At 41.9% G+C, this 23,136-nt stretch overlaps 2 protein-coding genes across 5 annotated transcripts in view; one reads left to right on the top strand and one right to left on the bottom strand.

The window, feature by feature from the left end:
* GABRR2 (gamma-aminobutyric acid type A receptor subunit rho2) overlaps nucleotides 1–23,136 on the bottom strand; it is a 64,095-nt gene that overhangs the window by 8,449 nt on the left and 32,510 nt on the right. The window contains exons 3-5 of the mRNA XM_050949304.1: nucleotides 10,838–10,905; nucleotides 7,521–7,744; nucleotides 949–1,031 (exon numbers count right to left, since the gene is read on the bottom strand). Coding sequence (XP_050805261.1) covers nucleotides 949–1,031; nucleotides 7,521–7,744; nucleotides 10,838–10,905 — 375 coding nt within the window. The remainder of the gene's footprint in view (nucleotides 1–948; nucleotides 1,032–7,520; nucleotides 7,745–10,837; nucleotides 10,906–23,136) is intronic.
* The window catches only part of PM20D2 (peptidase M20 domain containing 2), a 224,417-nt gene that overhangs the window by 186,483 nt on the left and 14,798 nt on the right, over nucleotides 1–23,136 (top strand). For 2 of the 4 annotated variants that reach the window (XR_007773857.1, XR_007773858.1), the window contains exon 7: nucleotides 2,003–2,167. The exons of the other annotated variants lie outside the window; for them this stretch is intronic. The gene's annotated coding sequence lies outside the window, so the exon portion shown is untranslated. The remainder of the gene's footprint in view (nucleotides 1–2,002; nucleotides 2,168–23,136) is intronic. 4 annotated transcript variants of the gene reach the window in all.

Below are 23,136 nucleotides of genomic sequence, written 5' to 3'. Positions count from 1 at the left end.
CTATGTGAGGAGGAGGAAATTTAGCAAAGGAAAATAATGAGGGAGGAAAGGGAGGAAATTTAGCAAAGGAAAATTTAGGCTAAATATCTAGAGAAACATCAGAACAATTAGGGAATTGGTCTTGGAAGACTGAAGAATAGTCTCCCAAGGATAGCAGTGGAAACACTGTTGTTTAAGACATTTAGGGCTGGATTTACAAAAACATTTAGGCCAGGGTTTCTCAAACGGGTTGCCACGATCGGCTGGACCTGCGGATGGGGCAGGTACACACTGGCCCGGCCCACTAGGGGCTTTCCCTACACAAGCAGCGCCCCCTGTTTGAGAAACCCTGGCCTAAATCCTTTTGTAAATCCAGCCCTAAATGTCTTAAACAACAGTGTTTCCACTGCTATCCTTGGGAGACCTTTGAGTCCCATTAAGTTGAACGGAATTACCCAAGTTGAACTCAGTGGGACTGCTCACGTACTTTAGTACTTGCAGGATCAGGCCTATCATTTGTAAAGCACGTTAGAGTCTTTGGGGATGAAAGGTACATAAATTGAAAAGAGTAGCAATTATTAACTGTCCTCCATGATGGTTTCAAACATCATCTCCCAAACAGAGCCAACCAACACAGTAAAAATTCTGAGTTTTCCCTCCAAGCCAATGTCTTGTAATAGTCACCACCCCATGGAGTAGGATCCTAGTTTGACTTTTGTTGTTTTTTCTTTGTGTCATTTACTACAAACTCGCTCTCTCTCTCTCTCACACACACACTCAATCCCTTCCTCCCTCCACAAATAAGAACCCGACCCAAAGCCCATTGACTCAGTGGAAAAATGTTCATTGACTTCAACAGGCTTTGACTCAGGCCCTAAAATATTATTTTTCTTTATTCTGAAGTATGTATAACCAATGTGTACAGTCAGCTAAGGGGGACTTGCAGCTAAGAACGTCTATATAACTTACAGCTTTCCAGCTCCAGAGAACAAGTCTGTGAGTCCAGGGGAAATCGACTGAAGTCCATGTTGCACATTGCGGTCACTGTGATCCTAGAAATCCAAAGAGGAAAGGTCACTTCCTAAAAGAGACACTATATTCCGGAGAAAGTAGAGGAAATGTGTCACAGGGCACAGACACTATAAATTTTAAATAGATAAAAATCATTTCCGAGCTTTAAGAACAGAAACTATGCATAATGTGTTAACATAAAAGAACTAAGAAACTTCCTAATCAGTACAGAGGCCCTGCCCTTCAGAGAGACATGGTTGGATGTGCACAGGCCATGTGAAGGGTTACACCTCATCTGTACGCTCATGATTTCCATGATTGGTGTGGAGCAGTTTGGCTCCTAGTCCAGTTAGAGTAGCTTCCAAGGACTGTTGTAATAGGTTGGGGTCTCTGAACACTACTGCAACTCAAACAGCAAACATTAATGATATTTTTAGTGTATTTGAGTGTGTTTTATTGAATCTCTGCCTTATATTAAATTGGTTTCTTATAAAAAAATGTTTACTGTGTTCCAGAGTATGATATTTCCTTTATGTCCAGCAAAGTTCAAGCTTTCTGTTCTTTCCTTATTTTGCCTTCACTCCACCTCAGTCACTGCAACAAACCCGCCTGAGTTCCACATGCATAAATCAGCAACAATAGCATGAAAGACCCCTCAATCTATTTACTATTAGGGGAAAGCTGCTTTTCTTAGTGCTGGATCAATCTTGTTTAAACTGTGAGGGTTGATTATTATTGGTGGAGTGGGAGGCAGCTATTTTTCCAGTAGTAAGATTTGCCTCTGTTAAATTCACATCTGACCTCGGGATCTGAAACAATCCTGGCTTAAGTTTATAAATCTGAATCTAATCAGCCCTAATGTTACTTTACCAGGGAACCAGGAGGTTTTTACTCATGGACTGATTTGAAGTGAGGCTCTAGATTCAGTAGGGACAGTACAGATGTGAGTCATTACTTTAAAGTTTATAGTCCTGTTTATGCTGACTCTGACTGCTTCCCTGGTTCATTTCAGATGTTGATGAAGAACCTTTCTGCTGATCAAGGGACTATGGGCCAAATTCTGCCTCGACCTATACACCAATAACCCTAATGAAGTAACTGGAGTTGTATTGTTTATAAACCAGAGCAGAACTTAGCCAAAGCAGATTTTTGGAGCTCAGACAGTGCTGCTATCATGGTAACAATTTCTCATAATTCTCTACAGTGTTGTCCATCATAGTCAAATACTGTATAACTTTGTGTCATGACAATATGACATTTTTCTTCCTAATACATGTAGTTATTAACAATTCATTAGTCAGAGAACACAGAAACTCAACCTGTCAATAAGACATCCCCTCAATTAATGTGCAGTATAGACCAAATGGTCTTGAATTTATAAATCCCTAATGTGATTTTGTGAACCCTGCTTATATGCATACTGCCAAAAGACCACAAGGCGAGTATACTCATACTGCCAAGGTGCACATTTACTTGATCTTAACCTTGTAATGATATTGTGAAGCAAATTAAAACAATGTGCCCAGTTTTTTTTATCTGCTGTATGTTGAAATAGATGAGCAATAGGTCTTAAGAAAAATAATTATTTTATTAAAACAAACGTGCACTGCACATGTCATTCCCTTATTCTGGGCTGCTCTCTCTCTCACTTAAGTACTTATATGGCCCCCGTTGCCAAGCATCTGAGCATCTCATGAGCTTTATTGTATTTGTCTTCCCCAACATCCTTGTGAGGTAGGGAAGTGCTATTACGCTCATTTTACAGATCAGGAATAGAGAAACTAAGGGCCAGATTCACAAAGGTACTTGGGAGCCAGACTTAGGTGCCTAACTCCCATTTGCAGGGTTCACTACAATCCACAAAACTCCTTCCTGGCTGCCACCTAACCCTGTAGGTGCCTAAATTCACTCAGTGCCTAAAGTTTCATTATAAAAATTCCCCAGTTTCTGCCTCTGGGCATGCACATTGCTGCTTCACTCTAGTTACCCAGATGCCTATCTCCCCTCTAAGCCCTAGAGCGATCCACAAACCAGGGGAAGGTAGGTGGAGGAGTACCTAACCCATCCATAGGGACTGATTCAGTAGGTCTGCTCTGAAGCTGCTTGCTGGATTGGGTCCCATTCAAAATCCTCATAGTAGTGAGAAGGGTGAAATTACAAGCTTGGTTGATTAAGTTAATAGTGTTGGTGTAATATACACTGGACCCTCACTAGAACACACATCTATGTAAAGCAAATTTGCATATAACGCAGTTGTGGCCATGGATCCCAAATTTAATTACTTTAATTGCAATTCGTCTAGTGAGGGTCTGGTGTATTTAGACTTCTGTAAGGCATTTGACTTGGTACCACATGACATCTTGATTAAAAAACCAGAATGATATAAAATTAAAACGGCACACATAAAGCGGATTAAAAACTGACTAACTGATAGGTCTCAAAATCTAACTATAAAAAGCATAATCGAGCATGTTTGTTTCCAGGCAGGTCCTGTAGAACCATTCTGGGCTCTATGCTATTTAACATTTATATCAATGACCTAGAAGCAGGGGCGGCTCTAGACATTTCGCCACCCCAAGCACGGCAGCATGCTGTGGGGGGCGCTCTGCCAGTCGCCGGTCCCACAGCTTCGGTGGACCTCCCGCAGGCATGCCTGCGGACAGTCCACTGGTCCCGCGGGTCCACTGGAGCCCCAAGCACGCGCTTGGCGTGCTGGGGCCTGGAGCCGCCCCTGCCTAGAAGAAAACGTAAAATCATCATTGATAAAGTTTGCAGACGATGCAAATACTGGGTGACTGGTAAATGATAATGAGAACAGGACACTGATTCAGAACTATCTAGATCACTTGGTAAATTGGGAGCAAGCAAACCATATGCATTTTAATATGGCTAAATATAAACGTATGTATCTAGAAACAAAGAATATAGGCCATAGTCACACAATGGGAGACTCTATCATGGGAAGCAGTGACTCTGAAAAAGATTTAGTGGTATGGCAGATAAACAGCTGAATGTGATTTCCCAGTGCGACTCTATGGCCCAAGAGCTAATGTGATCCTGGGGATGATTCATAAACAGGGGAATCTCGAATAGAAGGAGAGAGTTTATTTTACCTCTGTTTTGGTTACTGGTGTGACCTCTGCTGGAATATTGTGTTCAGTTTTGGTGCCCACAATTCAAGAAGGATGATAATAAATTAGAGATGGCTCATAGAAGAGCCATGAGAATGATTAAAGCATTAGAAAAGATACTCTGTAGTGATAAATTCAAGGAGCTCAATCTATTTAGCTTAACGAAGAGAAGGGTAAGGGTTGACTTGATTACAGCCCATAAGTATCTACATGGAGGGAAAATATTTAGTAATGAGCTCTTCCATCCAGCAGAAAAAGGCCTAACACTATCCTATGGCTGCAAGTGGAAGCTAGATAAATTCAGACTAGAAATAAAGTGTACATTGTTAACCCTGAGAGTAATTAACCATTTGAATAATTTACCACAGTTGTGGCGGATTCTCCATCAATGACAATTTTTAAATCAAGATTGGATGTATTTCTAAAAACTCTGCTCTAGGAATTATTGGGGGAAAGTTCTATGGCCTGTGTTACACAGGAGGTCAGACTAGATGATCACAACGGTACTTTCTGGCCTTGGAATCTATGAATCTGTAAATTTGGTGCTTCTTTTTGCTAACCAGGATACACTGTATCTATATACATTTATTTAAGCTATGATATCACTTAACTTACATTTATTCAGATTCTTAACTTTTACATTTTTTGTGTTAGAAAATGGTCAACAATGCAGTTCTTGTATATTAGATGACGATTCATTTTTATGTGTGATTTGTGTCAAGCTCATTGGATGGAAATTCAAATTAAATTTTAAATGCACCAAAATAGCATTTTCAATTTTTTTAATTTGTTAAATAAAACTACCTTAACTATCCTGGATCCATAAGAAAAATACGGTAAGTTTACTAAAACATGTTTTGTATTTAAAATCAACTGATTTATTAAACAAAGGAAGTATTATTACTTGTAGTTAGTGAATTGAACTGATTGTTTCTGGTCATCAAGTCTGGTGAGATTTTAGAACTAGAAGATCTCATCCTTTCCCATCTAGTTTTTATTAATAGATTTGAAGAGGCAAAACAAGCTTTCCTGTTTTTTCAATTTCCATTGTTTTTTTTTACTTTGAATTAGCTAGTCAGTGAACTGAACTAGTTGAATAAACTGAAATGAAGAAAAAATATTCTCCCTGCAACTGCAGAAAAGGCTAGTTGCTGTCAAACGTTGGATTAGCACTTCAACAAATTCTGGTTTCAGGTGCTTCACCAATGCCTTCCAACAGGTGAAGTGGGTTTACTTTCTTTAAACCTTGCAAGCAAATATATACTGCTTAATATTATTTTTATTTAATTTAAATTATTTCAATAGATTATTTTAACTTTTGGCCTTAACATAAATTGTCCTAATTTTGAATTTAATTTTGAACAGGTGTATTTAAAAAAAAACACCTCTATTTAATTTACATTTTAAAGATCCCATTTAAATCAAAATCCAATTTAAATTTAAAAAATCCAATTGTTAATTAAAAAAAAATCAATGATTTTTAGTGACCCTGGTCTAAAGGAACTCTGAAAAGCCCTGCAGCCCTTGGGTTCTCCTACTTATCTGGGGTTGTATTTTCCAACACATACTTCTTATCTTATCCATCTGGAGGAACCAAAGTCCCTGATGCACTACTGGGGTGTTGCCTCAGAATTCTTTCAGCCAGTAACCTGTCTGAGAATCAGCTACTAAGGTACATCTTTTAGCAGCCTCTTCAGCCTCAATTAACTTTGGTTAAAGCTGGGTAGTGATGTGCAACTTATCCCAGAAAACAAAGAGAATGGCTGTTTTTCTAGCAAATATGAAGCAAAAATTGACAGTTCTGGATGTCACCATCTGGTGTACTGCAGAGCCTAATTTAAAGCACATATTGACTGAAGAACAAGCACTCCTGATGCACTAAGCTATTCTCTGACCATTGAGGGTTAGGAGGCTACTTTCCTTGGGAGCAGATCATCCTATAATCTCTTACTATGTGGATTCTTGCATCTTCTTCTGAAACATGGTACTGATCAGTGTTGGAAATAGGACATTGGACCAGATAGACCGCTTACTTGATCCTGTATGGCAATTCCTGTCTTCAGCAAATCTGACTCAGAAGTGTGACAGACTATACCCCATGTTCACCATTTTTAAAAGACTATGATAAATTGTGTACATTTTTTGTGTTAGGAAATGGTCAACAGTGCAGTTCTTGTATATTAGATGATGATTCATTTACATGTACAAAGTGTGCCTTGTGAGGTATCATTTGAAAACTCATAATCTACAGTACTAAATATTATTGTCCTGGTAAAATATGTGTATCAACACTATATATAAAGTTATAAGATTCTGCTATATAACATTGCTGTGACATATTCCAGAGTTAGAAAGGCAGGCCCAAACCAGTGTTTCACAGACAAAAGACACACTGGTGCCCCAGGCAAGTATCAGCATAATCAGATGGACTATTATGGACTATCATCTAGGTAAGAGGCCATTCTTTGGCTGGAAGAAGGGTCTGAGTAAACACTATATATATTGACAATGGAACAGCTGGGGGTTTACATGTAAACAAACTGGCTGGCTGTCACATGACCCCCAGCTGGAGATGACGATTACCTCAAAGAGGGGAGAAGGGTTTAAGAATGAGAAACAGTGGCCTCCAAATCAGCTCGCTTCCCCCATCTCTACTCATGGCAGCTACACCACTTGAAAAACAAAGAAAGCATCATTGTACTGGGGGAGGGGTCTTGGCCTTTCAGCCACTACAGACTGCTGTAAACCTATGGTAAGACAAAACCTTGGTTTTCAAGCCATTTAGCTTGCTAAGTTAGTTATTAGTTTGCATATTATCTTTTTTTTCTTTGTAACCCATTCTGAGTTTATGCCTCATTACTTGCAATCACTTAAAATCTATCTTTCTGTAGTAATAAACTTGCTTATTGTTTTATCTAAACCTGTCTGTGTTTGGATTGACATGTTGGGGAACCTCCACTTGAGATAACAAGGTTTCTGCTTATCATTTTCCATTGATGAAATGACAGACTTTATATGAGCTTCCATTGTCCAGTAGAGAGCTGGGCAGTACAAGACGCACATTTCTGGGGAAAGGTCTGGGACTGGGAAGTTGCAGAGGTCACCCTGTAATGTAATTCACGAATGGCTGGTTAGAGCATTCATGTAATTCAGCTGGGAATTATTTTACATGCTAGAGACTATGTGAGAGCAGGACCAGGAGTGGTTGCTGTCACAGCAAAGCAGTATAAAAGACACCCCAGGTTGGAGATTTGAAGGGACACAGCTGTCCAACAGTTCAGATTATACCCTGGGGAATGTTGCAAGGGCAATTCCTATCTTCAGCAAATCTGACTCAGAATAGAGTTGGGCAAACAATAAATGGCTTTTCACAGACAGTAAATTAGATTGTGTGGTTACCTCATACTATATAGCACATGACCATCTGGGAACACTCGCAACATGATGTTGTCAGTGGTTGTGTCATGAATGAATGATCTTTTTGAGTGCACAAAGAAGACATCTGGAACCCAAATCTTCTTTACCAGCCTGCCATCAAAGGTCATGCTCTTGTTAGTGATGCTAGGAAATGAGAGGCGTTCATCCTTCCAGTAGTGCCTTAAGTATAGTGTCATAGTAAAGTCCTGCACCAGTAAAAAAGAGAACCATGAAAGAATGCATCACAATGATGCCTTCCAAAGATTAGAAAGGAAATGTTTCTTTTGTTATGCTAATACGTCTCATACAGATTGAATCTCCTCTCTGCTAAACATGGTTTTCTTCCTCAGACTAATTCCACAGAATAGTTTCCCATAGATATGAAGCATTCTGGGAAAGTTCCACAGCCCATACGTTTTTGTATGCTACATTACAAACACCCTAACAGAGTAACATGCAGATATCAATGCATTCCTGCCAAGTACTACAGGAGGGTAATATAATGCTAATACAATTTGTAGCAGGTATTCCTTAGAAGCTATTAGTCTATTGGATACATTGAAATTCAGCCTTCAAAGGAAAATACATATCAGTACAGTTTTTTGAAACCTGACAGCATAATGTTAGTTAAAGGATAATCATATACCCAGTCTGCTTGAAAAAACAAAATCTTGTTCAAATTAGCTAAGGTATGAGTCTGAACACTGAGCAACGTATCCTAGAGAAAGAATCAATTATTGCCATACTGGAAAACACCTGCAGCAGCATGAAGAAAAACATCTGTTTCTGCCATTGATCTCAACCTGGCAGCTGCATTTTCTTAAACTAAATAACCCCTTCATGCTTAGAGATTAAAATGTAATTATTTTTTACAGTCCTCATTAAGCAATTTGCTACAGAAGTAGTTTCAAAAGCCCTGCGTGCCTGGTCTGGAGTAAGAGCAGCACACAGTTTTTTTTTTTTCCCAATGGTGCAGTAGTAGTTAAAAAAAACTTACTAAAAGCATGTTTGAAAGGACTCATTTTTACACACACAGTGTTGAGATGGTCTGGTCACTGGCTGATGTCATCTTAGTCCCTTTTCCCACAAAGCAGTCAGATTACCGTAGACACAGTAGTAGCTAACAGTTGATGGATTAAAGGTATCTGATTTAACGGACCGTTACCTAATCTGGATGAGCAATCCATATGGTCCCACGACACTACTAGAGCCAGTCTAATCGATTGCAGCTTCTTACACACTAGCTGGGAGGAAAGAAGTGCCATCTGTAATGGTCAGTTGGTTATCTGCAGTTGGTTGTCTTTCCCAGATTTAAAAGGGTGGGCTACCAGGATAGCATGCTAAGAAAGGTTCTTATTAAAAGGCTAAACCCATGCTGGCCAGGGGCCCTATTCTCCTGCTACAGGATACAAGGATACAATTTCAGGGGGAATAACCCATATCCTATGGTTGAGGAACAAAGCCCCAGGCAGTCAGAGAGATGTAGCTGGAGGGAAAAAGGAATTCACAGCTTTCTGAGGGGCAAGCACCTAGGTCAGTGGTCCCCAAACTTTTTATCTCACACTTCCCCCCCCAAGGGCTAGGAGTGGGGACCCTCCTCTGGGATGGGGAGACATGGGGTGAGGGAGGACACAGCTGGGGCCAGGACAGGGGCTGGAAGCAGAGTCTAGGCCAGGGGCTAAGGCCGGCAGCTGGGGCCAGGGCCAGGGCCAGGGCCAGGAGCGGAGCTGGGTGGTGCTCCCTCCCTGGCCCGGACCCCAGCCATGCCCCCCTGAATGTTTCTCTGCACCCCTCCTAGGGGGCACACCCTACAGTTTGTGGACCTCTGATCTAGGTGAAAGTCTGAGGTTTCCTGGCTAAAGACTAGCGTGTTATTTAATGAGCTACCTACGGCATAGTTTTGCTATATTATCTTGAAATATCAGAGATCTGGTTCCTCTGCTCTGGTTGCTTTCTGTGGGTTTTCCACCACATCATTACCCACATCCCATAAAAAATCCCTGCTTTCAATATCAATGCTCACAAGCCAAGTTCTTATAATGAGGATCCAACTGTGGCTTGATAAAATCCAATCAATCTTTCAGTTCTTATTGCTGGAGGAAATTATACATTGTTTTGTATCAGATAGGATACAAAGCAAGCTGTCCTCAGCAGTATGTTTAACACTGTAACTACAACCTAAATGGAAAAATTCTAGCTTTAGGTGTGATCTTCAGTTTTTCAAAAGGGAAAATGGCTTGTTTTCTCATTTTGTGATATGCCCCCTTATACAGCAAAGCCAGAACGATGGTGGCACAAAAGGACTACAGGACAGTAATATTAACAGTTTGTATTAAAGACACAAATATTGTAGAGTTTAGATGTTAAGCTAAAACCCTGTCTTTAGCCCTGCACATTATGCCTAGACTCCACACTCCATGATACATGAGAGTTACAGTGAGGAAGGAGATGAAGGGAGAGTGAAAAGAGAAGATTCCCTCTTTTTTCTCCTCCTTTCCTGTTTTCTTTTTCTCGCTCATCTTTTTGCTCCATCTTTCTCCCGCACATGGAAGCTAAAGCAGGAGACTCAGAGGATAGCTCTCTCACATACACCTTTTACAGCCAGTAACACTTATTAGTTGATATTTGGATCCACATTTCTTTCCTTTTTAAAAAACACAGTAAGACTATATTACAACTGAATTTAGTGCTGTTCCTAAGCTCTGGAGTGACAGCACTGGTAACTGAAATCTGGTTATCCATCACAAATTCAGCATAGATAGAGGCAAAGTCCATTCTGAATTGGACAGACTGCCTCCAGAGATGAGAAGGTAGGAAACAGCTCGTTTTGATTTATGATACTAATTAGTTCTTCTAATGTACTTCACAGATCCATACATTTAAGAATAGATTTTTTGGTTCCACAATAAATTTAAAAATAAGTAAGGCTTTCATGATCCTCACAAGAGTTATTATAGCTACCTGAACCCAAGTGACATGAATTCCACTACATGGTACAATGAAATGAGCACAGCAGGAAATTGTTCATATTCCTGACTTCTGCATATCAACCAAGATCATGCTCATTTTCTTTTCAAGGTCTTTGTTCCCTTGCAATTTTAGTCATTTTTATCTCAAGTCCTCATGATGACTCTGAACAGCGTCTACCTTTATTAAGACTTTAGTTCTGATTATAGGCCTTTCAAAATTGCTAAAAGTTGTTTTTACTGCATTTGCCTGCATCTGACAGATAAACTGAAACCCAGATATGGGACTTATCCTGACTAGGAATAATCAAGGCTTAAAAGAGTGTTACATACCATATCGACCTCAGAAATACTGTCCAAGCTTTCAACCTGTACATCCACCCCAACAGGAATGGCAGGACCTGTAGTAGAATGAGAATTAGACATTTAAATACTATCCCTTTATATCATCTGACTTTAGTTACCTTTATAAAATAGTGTTCAAACCATTTTTGGGCCAATGTCGTAATTTCTTGTATCTGTGGTTCCTTGGCGAGACAGCCAAAATAATAATCCCAATATCTTTTTTTTCCCTTTGCATGTCTCCAGCACTGACTCTACTTGTGTACGGCTCATCCATAGTGGGGGTGAAGCATTTTAGAAAGGTTCCTAATGCAGAGCTAGCCCATTATAAATCTTAGTTCTTTATAAAGAAATCCTGATGAAGATACAGGAAAATAAGAGGAAGAAACCACAATCCTTGAGATTTCACTTTGCTGATAACAAAAGAAATGAAAAACAAACAAACTAACAAACCTTACAATGTGACAAGCTCCATTCATCTTGTGTGAATTTTTGAGAGCTCTGTCATTTTCTGGTCTCAAATTGCCATGTGTTTCTTTGATTATTAAATAACAGTCACTTTAAAAAGTTTTCATAGTCATTCCAAAATGAATAGCCAGATAATCCACAAAGGATAAATAAGCATGAAATCATTCTACAATAAAAGCAAACTCCCTTGCTACTAGAAACAATACCATTTCCACAGTGGACAATTAATCTCATAGGGCCAAATCCTGCTCATTTTACTCATATTCCATTTTACATCCTATTTTTTAAACAGATTTTTCTTTCTCCTCTTCTCTCATTCCTTTGTCCATTGTGGACAATCTCTCCTCTCCCTCCTTTTTCCAGTCTCTCCTAAACTGAATTTGAACTCATAGAAGTTCAATCTGAATCAAACTTGCAGTATTCAGGTGTGCTTGAAGTTAAGTAAAAAGTGCTCACCTGTCTCTGATTTGAAGTCGCTATCATTATGCAGTTGTTTTAGTTGTGCTTTAAAGAATTTGATGTTGTTGCAAAGCAATATCTTGTAAGCTGTTCCAGGCAAGGACTGTGACACCTCCATGTTTGTATAGTACCTAGCTCAATGGGGGACCCTGATCCTGACCTGTAAGTGCTACTTTTACATCAATATTAAATAATAATATAATGACATCATCATGAATACTAATTCCAATAGCAAGCACTTTAAATAACATACATTTACCAAGACAGCTAGAAAACCTCCATTCTGAGATTCCAATAGGGCTTCTAGCTTACAAGGTATCATCTACCCTACTGCCATTTCTGCTGTGGTACACGGCCTCCAACATCTGTTTGGGGGCAGGGATTGGATAAAACATTATATCCATTTCTGTTGTAGAAAAGGGGAGTTCACACACAGCAGCAGGTACTTCAGTAGGATAAGTCAGCACAGTATCAGCAGGGCATGAATCTAGGCCGATTACCATGACTGGGCCACCTGCACTGATATTGCCAGTTCTTTGACGTATCCCACTGTGCTACAATATAGTGCAAGGGCAGGGTTAAAGGAGCACTGCAAGTGACATAGCTCATCTGTTCCATTTATATTGCTGCAGCCTGCTGCATTCGTGCAGTTTTTCAGTAGCCGTGCTGATCTGGAGAAGTATAGCAACAGTCTGAGAAATATTAGCCTGACTGAGTTACTGAATGTGCTAATAAGGATTCCACCTTGGGACAAAAACACGTGAGGTGGAATTTCAAGTATGTGTTTTGGGCTTGATCCAGAAAGGTGCTGAGCAGTCTGACCACAACCAGCAACATACTTCAACATGTGCTTACCTCTAAGCATTTGAGTGGGCCCATTAAAGCAGAAGGTACTTTGGTCCTGCCTACTGTGTTGAGGGGTTGCAGACAGATCCATGTAGTTGTGGATCCACTAGCCACACATGCCACTCACTCCCCCTCTCCACAACTTGCCTTCCTCAAACACATTTCATGATGCCATAGAGGCGCCCCAAACTTATGACAGCTGCATGGGGTGAGGAATACACTGCACAAGCTCCCCACAGAATCCCAGCTTGCAACTATACTGGTTTTCATAGAATCATAGAACTGGAAGGGATCTCGAGAGGTCATCTAGTCCAGTCCCCTGCACATATGGCAGGACTAAGTATTATCTAGACCATCCCTGACAGGTGTTTGTCTAAACTGCTCTTAAATATCTCCAACGATGGAGATTCCACAGCCTCCCTAGGTAACTTATTCCAGTGCTTAACTACCCTGACTGTTAGGAAGTTTTTCCTAATGTCCAACCTAAATCTCCCTTGCTGCAATTTAAGCCCATTGCTTTTTGTCCTGTCCTCAGAGGTAAACAAGAACAATTTTTCTCCCTCCTCCTTGTAACAATCCTTTTTGTACTTGAAAATTATCATGTCCCCCCTGAGTCTTCTCTTCTCCAGACCAAACACATCCAATTTTTTTCAATCTTTCCTCATAGTCATGTTTTCTAGACCTTTAATCATTTTTGTTTTCCTCGCTGGTCTTTCTCCAATTTGTCCACATCTTTCCTGAAATGTGGCGCCCAGAACTGGACACAATACTCCAGTTGAGGCCAAATCAGGGCGGAGTAAAGCAGAAGAATTGTTTCTCATGTCTTGCCTATAACACTCCTGCTAATACATCCCAGAATGATGTTTGCATCTAGGTTGTATTTACATAGTTTGTTTATGAGAAGGTCCTGCAAGACAGTATCAAAAGACTTACTAAACCGCTTCCCCCACCCCACAAGGCTTGTTACCCTGTCAAAGAAAGCTGTCAGGTTGGTTTGACACCATTTGGTCTTGACAAATCCATGGTGACTGTTACTTATCACCACCTACTTTTGTTGTCTTATGGGCTCTGGTGATGGGGCAAGGGAGGATTTAGGTTTTATGAAGAGGGAGTCATTAAAGGTGGAAGGGCATGGCGCAGATTTTATTCATATTTGAAGGTTTAAATGTGCGTACAAATGAATAGAAACAACGTAAGTGCCTAATGTCATTGGAATTAAGCAACTACGCAAGCCCAGTTCAGTGACAGTATAGTGTTGAGGAGCCAAGAAGCCCTGTGAGCCCCAGTTTCCAAGCTCCCAGTCTCCCTAGCTCATCTGACAAGCTGTCACAGAGCCAGGAAGCCTGGGAAGGGGGGACAGGAAACTTTTAAAATTCTGTTTTGGTTCTTCCAACATGAAACTTTTTGAAAATGTCCCTCCCATGGGAAATTTTGCAGATCTGGTTTTTGACTCTGATTTGTAATTAATTCCTTTTTTTTCTGAACGAGAAATTTTCCATGGGAGGAAAATTCCAGTTCCTGCACAGCTATAGTGGCAGCACTGCTCAGGCAAGTTCATCTGCCTCTTAGTTAAGAAGAAAATATCTTGGATGAAATCTCTGCATATGTGAAGGCGAACCCATCCCTATATTGGAAACAGAGACAGTGACTGTGCAACTCAAGCATTTATTTTTGTTTCAGAATCACCCCAGAATTCAAAATGCACTTAGACAGAGTATAACTTTAATAGCTGACAAATCCCTGTCTAGCACAACGGGTCATTTCCTTTGAAAACAAATGGGAAAAACTTCCCAGATTATAAATCTGCCTACATTAGACTTTAAAAAAAGACAGACGTGAGAAGATTAGTGAATAGACTGTTCTCTAGGTCAGTTACTCCCAAGCTGTGGTCTGTAGATACTTGGTGGCCCATGCAGAGTTGGCTCTCCTTGTTTCCAGCTGCTGCATTTTATTGAAGACAGATAGGAACACATAAAATTATTTCTTAATATTACTTTCCCAACTGAGAGACTTATTTAGTGGCTATTGGGATGTTAAGGTGAATGGGAGGTGAGGCAGCCCACAAAATCTAAAGTGAGAGTGGAGTTGTTCACACTATGAGTGCACATACACTGGGAAAACCTGTACATGTTTTTCTGCCCCAGTGTAGGTCCACTGGTGGTAGCGACAGTGGAAGCTGTAGAATAAGTGAGTGGCAGGTAATATTTCCATTGTTGCTACCATTGATGGGGCTGAAAAGTGAATTTTCCTAATGTAGACAAGGCTTGAGAAATTGTTTAAGAACCCTTTCTCTAGGTCTACCTGTTTAATTAGTGTGAGCATTGTTCACCACTGAAAAAAACAGGACTAGATGGTGAGTAGCAAATCAAATAAGTGCATGCCAGCTAAGAAGATCCCTACAGCTGCTGCTGATCCTACTGCAGCATTTGCCCACACACCAACCACTACGTTTACTGTGGGCTGGGAAGGAATTAATCAGTGGGAGCAAACGTGGCACAATCATACCATTTTCTTTTCAGATCTATTTTCACTGTTTTCCTTTTTTAAGCTCTACTTCTTGTCATATATTTTCCTTTGGTTTCCTTCACACTCTTTGAGGTCCTGCTGCTGACTGCTTAAGGCTGTTAAATTAATAGTTCACTACATGCAATAGGAACGTGTGTCCACTAGAAACTAATCAGCCTTGTTAATCATCAACTCATTTCTCATATACTGCCATAGTGAAATTTTATAAAGTTCTATTTTTGGTAAACTGTAATGGGGACTTCATTTTTTTTTTAAGTGCAAGTACTGTATAAATCAGCAGGTTTTAGTATTTTACTGTTCATTCAGCCTCTTCAATTGACTGGCTGTGGAGTCTAATAAGGTGAAATCAGTCAATTAACTTGTATCATACATGTGGCATTTTAATACGCTGATTTCCCATTTGAAGTAGTTTATACTGGGTTAAACCTTGGACATATCCACACCTTATTCAACTCTGTGATTATTTAGACTATCAAGTGACCTAAAATTATTAGCCATGTTACTATCAAAAAATGTTGAATATTAAGACAAACAACATCTTTATAACATTGTAAAGGAATGTTCCTTCTCAGTTAATTCCAGATCTCTTTAATAAGGTAGACTTTCAAGTAGTTAACAACATCTTATTTCTATTTATAACAAGGTCATTTTTGACTTGCAGTAAAATCAGTGGGGTAGAAACACAATTGTGGTATTAGCCATTATATAACATTAATGTTGTGTATTTGGTTGTCATGGTTTTTGTTCCTATGGCAACTGAATTAGATTATTAGGGGATAGCCCAGCCAGCTTCGGCCAGTTAGGTGAGCTCTGTGTCTATAAATAAATGGTGGTTTTGTTAGCTGTCTGCTGTCTGGCCTCAAGTGATTTCTTCCTAAACTGGCTGCCCCCAAGGATATAACAAGTGGCAACGAGGATGGGATTCTGGTGCTGCTCCAGTAACAGAAGGAAGTAGAAGTCAAGGTAAAGAACAAACAAACAAAAAAACTGCTTGTTTGCACTGACTGTGAAAGTGAAACTAAAAATCATGGCTACTCTGACCAGGCCACTGGAACCTTTTGATGAGAATATAGTGCAGTGGCATGCGTATACCGAGCGTTTTGAGCTTTTTGTTATTGCAAATGACATTACAGAAGCGAAGAAGGTGCCAATATTCTTAAGTGTTGTAGGGGCTAAAACCTACTCCCTGCTACGCAGCTTACTACACCCTGTTAAGCCTGAGACTAAATCTTACAGTGACATCGTGGAAATCCTGGGGTCCCATTTTTCCCCAAAACCACTGGTAATTGCTGAAAGATATTGGTTCCACAAAAGAGACCAAAAAGAAGATGAAACAGTTGTACAATTTGTAGCAATTTTAAAAAAGCTAGCAGAACACTGTGAATTTAAAGAGATGTTGAATGATGCCCTACGTGACAGGTTAGTGTGTGGCCTCTACAGTGAAGCTATACGGAAGTGCCTACTGACAGAGGCTCAGCTTACATTACAGAAGGCTGTTGATATTGCTGTCTCCATGGAACTGGCTACAAGGGAGGCGCAATACATTGGTGCATCCCCTAGGGTGCAAAAAGTGTCACAAGAACCTACCCACAAAACTGTGCAGAGTCAAGAATGTTATCGTTGTGGTAAGCCAGGTCACAAGGCATCAGAATGCTGGTGTAAGGACCTGGTGTGTCGACACTGTGGCAAAAAGGGACACACTGAGTGTGCCTGTAAACAAAAAAAAAAGAGGTCTGTGGTCTGGCTGACAAAAAGAGAAACCCTGAGTACCCTAGAGCAGACCCAGGATGATCAAAGTGACACCTCATCGCAAGAGGAAGTGCCACTGCATGTTTTGTCTTTGGTGGTGGGCTCACATGAATACTGGGTAACCCCGTTGTTGGATGGCAAACCTATACGCATGGAACTGGACACCAGTGCAGCCGTCTCGCTGGTCTCCAAGACTGTGTATAAGGAAAAGCTACAGCATCTTCCGCTTAAGGCAACAAAAACTGTTCTGAAGACGTATACGGGAGAAGCTGTGCCCATGTTGGTGGAGCTCAATGGACAGGCTGCTAAATTGCCACTGTTTGTGGTGAAAGGAAACTACCCAGCCTTAATGGGTAGGTCTTGGCTTGGAAAGATTCAGCTGAACTGGGCAGAAGTGCACCGGATTACTAAAGAAGAAACCAGTTTAACCCCTATACTAAGGAAACATGCTGCTGTTTTTGGAGATGATTTGGGAAGTATGAAGGGAATCACTGTGACATTGAACATTAAACCTGACAGTCCACCAAAATATCTGAAAGCCCAAACTGTGCCATATGCCATCAGGCCAAAAGTTGAAGCAGATCTGGAGTGCCTGGTCACCAATGGAGTCCTAATATCAGTTACCCATAGCTCATGGGCCACTCCTATCATTCCAATAGTGAAGAAAGATGGCTCTCTCCGGATTTGCGGTGATTTTAAAGTCACTGTCAACCCAGTGTTGTGTGCAGAACAATACCCGCTTCCCCGCATCGATGACCTCTTCGCAGGCCTGGCTGGGGGACAAAAGTTCAGTAAGATTGATCTGAGTCAAGCATATTTACAGATGCGCTCCGATGAAAAGTCCCAAGAGCTGTTGACTATTGTGACTCATAAGGGGCTTTATCGATACTGTCACCTACCCTTCGGAATAACGTCTGCTCCTGCCCTGTTCCAGAGGGCTATGGACCAGATCTTGTGTGGCTTGTCAGGAGTTCAGTGCTATCTGGATGATATCCTGGTCACTGGAAGGAATGAAGAGGATCACTTAAAGAATTTAGAGGCTACCCTACAAAGACTGGAAGAGTATGGCCTATGAGTTTGCAAAGACAAATGTGAATTCTTCAAGCCCCCTGTTGAATATTTGGGACACATCATTGATTCTGCAGGTCTTCATAAGGCCCCTGCAAAAGTTAAAGCTATTGTGGAGGCTTCCCCACCTCGAAATGTAAGCCAGCTGCGCTCGTTTCTAGGACTACTGAACTATTATGGAAAGTTCATCTCACAGTTAGCCACACTGCTAAAACCACTTCATGAGCTCCTGGGGCAGAACAAGGCCTGGAAGTGGACTGAAGCCTGAGATGTTGCATTTAACAAAGCTAAGGATGCATTGCTAAATTCTGAAGTTCTAACGCACTTTGATCCATCCTTACCCCTACAATTGGCCTGCGATGCCTCCCCTTATGGAGTGGGAGCAGTCGTGTCACACATTATGCCTTCGGGAGAAGAGAGACCTATTACTTTTGCTTCATGCACTCTAAGCAAAGCAGAAACTAACTATGCCCAAATCGAATGTGAGGCATTAGGAATTGTTTTTGGAATTCGGAAGTTTCATCAGTACCTGTTTGGGCAAAAGTTTAGTCTTCTCACAGACCATCAACCTCTGACGTCAATTTTTGGACCCTACACAGGCCCCATTAGCTGCTAGTCGTATGCAACGCTGGGCATTGTTACTTTCAGCACACACATATGAAATCAAATATCGGAAATCCACTCCACACGGCAATGCAGATGGCCTCTCACGGTTGCCTTTGCCGGTCAAACATCAAGATAGTGTCCAAAAGGAAATCTTCTACTTTGAACAGGTAGAGAATACACCCATCACTGCTACTCAGTTAAAGAAGGCAACTCGCGTTGATCCAGTATTGTCCCAAGTTATGGACCTGGTGATGCATGGAAAATCTCGACAGACCTCTCCGGACTCACCTGATCTTGTTACCTACAAATCCAGGAGGACAGAGTTATCGGTCCAATCTGGTTGTTTGTTGTGGGGGAGACGTCATTATTCCACCACCACCGAGATCACAGATGTTAAAACAGCTACATGCCGGTCACTGTGGAATAGTGCGTGTAAGCAGAGTCAGGATAAGCTCTACCCTGACATCTGGTGGAAAGAATGTCAGAGAGTGTATTTGCATAGGCACGCCTACCCTATCCCAGACTGCTGAGTGGTGGGACTGCTTGGTGACAAATGACTCACCCTCAGTTGGGTGGTACTTGCTAGACAAGGGACATGGGTTCCAAAACCCAGTGAACTGAGAGAGGCTGGGGACAGGTATCTGTGCCTGGTGGTGCAGGCGCCTTGTGGAGCCAGAAGCACCAGTTGCACCCCCTCCTCTCTCCACTGTGGAATGTCAGAGTTGATTTTTTTTATTCCCTCAAGAATCTAAATACAGGTTACTGAGCTGAATGCACTTTGGGCTAATGGTGCACTAGCACTGGGGCTCCCCCACTAAGACCTGAGATCACTAAGAGTTGAAATCACGAAAGAGCTGAAATTACTGAGCTGAGAGCACTGAGTACTGTGCTAACTAGTGGGGGAGCCTGAAGCTATACTGTGGAACAGAGCAGCTGGCGGAGTGGAGCAGTTGCAGGGATGGCTGGCGCGGATCACAGGACAGCTGGTGGCAGCAGAGCGGCTGGCAGAGTGGAGTAGCTGTGGGACAAGTGGAGCGGCCCACAGCGTGAGCGGAGCTGAGCAGTTTTGCAGAGCGGCTCATGGAGCAGAGCAGCTGGTGGAGCGGGGCAGTTCGTGGAGAAGGCGGAAGCAGAACCCACGGAGAGGCAGGGCAGTTGGCCCCGGACCACGTAAGGTGCCCCTTTCTACCCAGGCTGGGGGGAGGGACCTCTACAGATAACTCTTGAACTCTGGGGTGGCATTGACCAGAGACTTTTGGGTTGTTGGACTTTGGGGTGATTGGACTTAAAACCCTAAGGGGAAAAAGGACAGTGCCAAACGTACTTGGAGGTGGGTTTTTGTTTATGGTTTGTGTTATAACCCTGTTTGTGGTGTTTCTCCAATGGGATGCCGCATTGATTCCTTCCTTTATTAAAAAGATTTTGCTACACTCAGACTCCGTGCTTGCGAGAGGGGAAGTATTGCCTCCTAGAGGCGCCCAGGGGGGTGTGGTATGTGAGTGTCCCAGGTCACTGGGTGGGGGCTCGAGCCGGTTATGCATTGTGTTACTGAAACGGAACCCCTGGATACTGAACCCGGCCCTTGTTGCTGCCAACTCAGAGGGGCAGAAGGGTTACATGCGCATGAAGGAAATTGCACGAAGCTATTTCTGGTGGCCTGGATTGGACAGTGCTATAGAAGAGAAGGTAAAAGTTTGTATGTCATGTCAGAGTGTGAGGAATGCACCCCAGTGGGCACCCCTACACCCATGGGACTGGCCTGAAAACCAGTGACAACGTATTCACATTGACTTCGCTGGCCCCCTTGAAGGAAGCATGTTCTTGGTGGCAGTAGATGCCCATTCTAAATGGCCAGAAGTCTCTATAATGCAGTCCACTACTGCAAAGAGTACTATCCAAAAACTACGGAGACTCTTTAGTCGTTTCGGTCTGCCAGAACAACTTGTGAGTGACAACGGACCGCAGTTCGTCTCTCAGGAGTTTCAAAATTTTATGAAGGCAAATGGGATACACCACATCACGTCAGCCCATATCATCCATCCACCAACGGATTAGCTGAAAGATTTGTGCAGACAATGAAACATGCTTTGAAATCAGCAAGGGGACAACACTCCATTCAAAAGCATCTGGATACCTTCTTACTTTCCTACAGAAACACACCTCATGCTACGACCCAGGCATCCCCAGCCTTTCTAATGATGGGACGACAGCTGTGCACTTGCTTTGATCTGCTGAAACCTTCTGAACCCCAACAAATTGTGCAACATTAGCAGCAATATCAAGTCATCAGATGGGCACCCAGAGCAAAAGACTGAACCTTTAGCCCGGGACAGCCAGTTTTGACTCGGAATTATACTTCCAGAGCTAAATGGGCCCCTGCCACGATCATCACTCAAACAGGACCTGTTTCCTACACAGTCCGGACTGCAGAGAATCTTACCTGGCGGCGACATGTAGATCAGCTGTTGCCAGGTCATGCCAGTCCTCAGGACACATCTGCAGTTGAGTGGTCTGACTTCACCTCTTCCGGTGAGACACCGAATCACGAATCACCTGTTCCTGACTGTTCTCCTCCATTACTGCCGGCAGCTCAGATACCCCTTTGCCCAGCATGAGCTGATACCACCTCCTCACCTGTTCGTGCTGCGGACCCTGAGCCCATGGTGCTTTCGGGTGCAACAACACCAGAAGTTCGCCGTAATCCACCTAGAGACAGAAGGCCTCCTCATCGGCTGGATCTTTAGCTAGGGCGAACCCACGGTTATGGGGCAAAATAATCTCCAGGGTTTAGCCAGGAATGGAGGCAGTCTACCCTCCTTCTCTAGTCTAGTGTGTGTTTTATTTAGGGGATGTTCTTATTAGGGGGGAAGGAATATGTTGTGTATTTGGTTGTCATGGTTTTTGTTCCTATGGCAACTGAGTTAGATTATTAGGGGATAGCCTAGCAAGCTTCGGCCGGTTAGGTGAGCTCTGTCTGTAAATAAATGGTAGTTTTGTTAGCTGTCTGCCTCAAGTGATTTCCTCCTAAACCGGCTGCCCCCAAGGATATAACAACGTTCATTAATATCTCTTCTTTGCTCAAACATGTAAGGATGCTATACTGTGGGCCATGGTATGAAAGAATAATAATAGTCTTTTTATTAATTCCCTTGATATCGTTGGATAGACAGCATGCATTCACTATAACAATATTCATTTAGTTGACCCTGTGATATGTCTCTCCAGCCTGTTTGTTAGAAAAGATCGCTGCTCTGAGTATGACAGTAAGGAAGTCTCTTAAATTAATTCATTTTCTTATACACAGCTTTATGCTGAACCTTATGTGAGCAGAATAACTAAGTGCCATAGGGATTTAGACCTGACACAGAAGCAGGCACAATAATATTACATTAGATGACATAGCAGAAGGGGGGATTATAATATATTAAACTGTTGGTGTCTGACTTTCAGAAAGCCTTAATCCAGACAGCAGTGAAATGATTTAAATTAAATATCTCAAAGATCAAGTTATTTTATGATCATGCAAATATATTTGGCTGTTGATACATCCATCCCTCAAGGTCTTTGTATATTCGGGGTTATATTGTGGCAAAGCTGCTTCCTTCACTAGGATCGTGCACAGCAGCAGGATTCCCTGGAGGCATTGTAGACAACTCAGCCAGAAAGACTCCAGGGACACAGAGCAGGCATGTCGACAACTGTCCCTATGTCCAACTCCCACATGCTCAGCTTTGCTGGCTATTGTGGAAGGGGGCAGGACCATGTCCCCAAACCCTTTGAAATTTCTAGGACCAACAGCAGCACTAGATTGTCCTTAGGGCAGAGGTGCAATCTGGCTTTTGCTGTGGAAAGCACTTATTATTTATTGTCACTAAATACATCCTCACAGTAGATTCCATACTCTGCATACAAAGCTATGATGATTTAAATCAAATCACATCCACATGCTGCAGTTCCCAGGTGTGCCTGAACACAGAATACAAAAAAAAGAAAAAAAAAAAGAAAAAGGAACAGCAGCTGGGAGGAAAGGGAACGTAAATTCACATTTACCCCGTTCCCTTGAAAATGAAATGATAGTGCTGCACTCTAATGTTGTATCATCTTTTTCACGTTTGTGCATCCAGGGCTCCGTTTTGCACTGAGATAAATGGCGCTTATCATAGTGCAAGGGCAACCCCTAACGGTTCAATCTGTTGTGTGTTTGAACATTACAAAACCCAAAATAAAGACATCCCCTCTCTGGGTGCTCAGTTTAAAGATGGACACATTCGGGAGTCAGGAGGAGGGGAGGACTGAGATTGGTTTTATCATATTCTTACATCGATGACTCTTTTTGCTTCCTCCCACCCCCATAGTTAAGTAAGAGCAAGATCCTGAGGTAACTATAAAAGAGTGAATGGAATAGATAGAGAGGAAGAAGAAGAAGAAAAATAATTAAACCTGCAAGCCCAAATCCTGAGGTCCTTATCTCAAATATTACTGAGGGAAAGTCTGAGTAAAATTGACTTCAATTACTTCTATTGACTTAAGTAGAAATGTTTACTCTGCTTTTCACAGACAGATTCCTA

Source organism: Gopherus flavomarginatus, chromosome 4, assembly GCF_025201925.1.
Source record: "Gopherus flavomarginatus isolate rGopFla2 chromosome 4, rGopFla2.mat.asm, whole genome shotgun sequence".
NCBI lineage: Eukaryota > Metazoa > Chordata > Testudines > Testudinidae > Gopherus > Gopherus flavomarginatus.
This window is presented reverse-complemented; position numbering and strand designations above follow the sequence as displayed.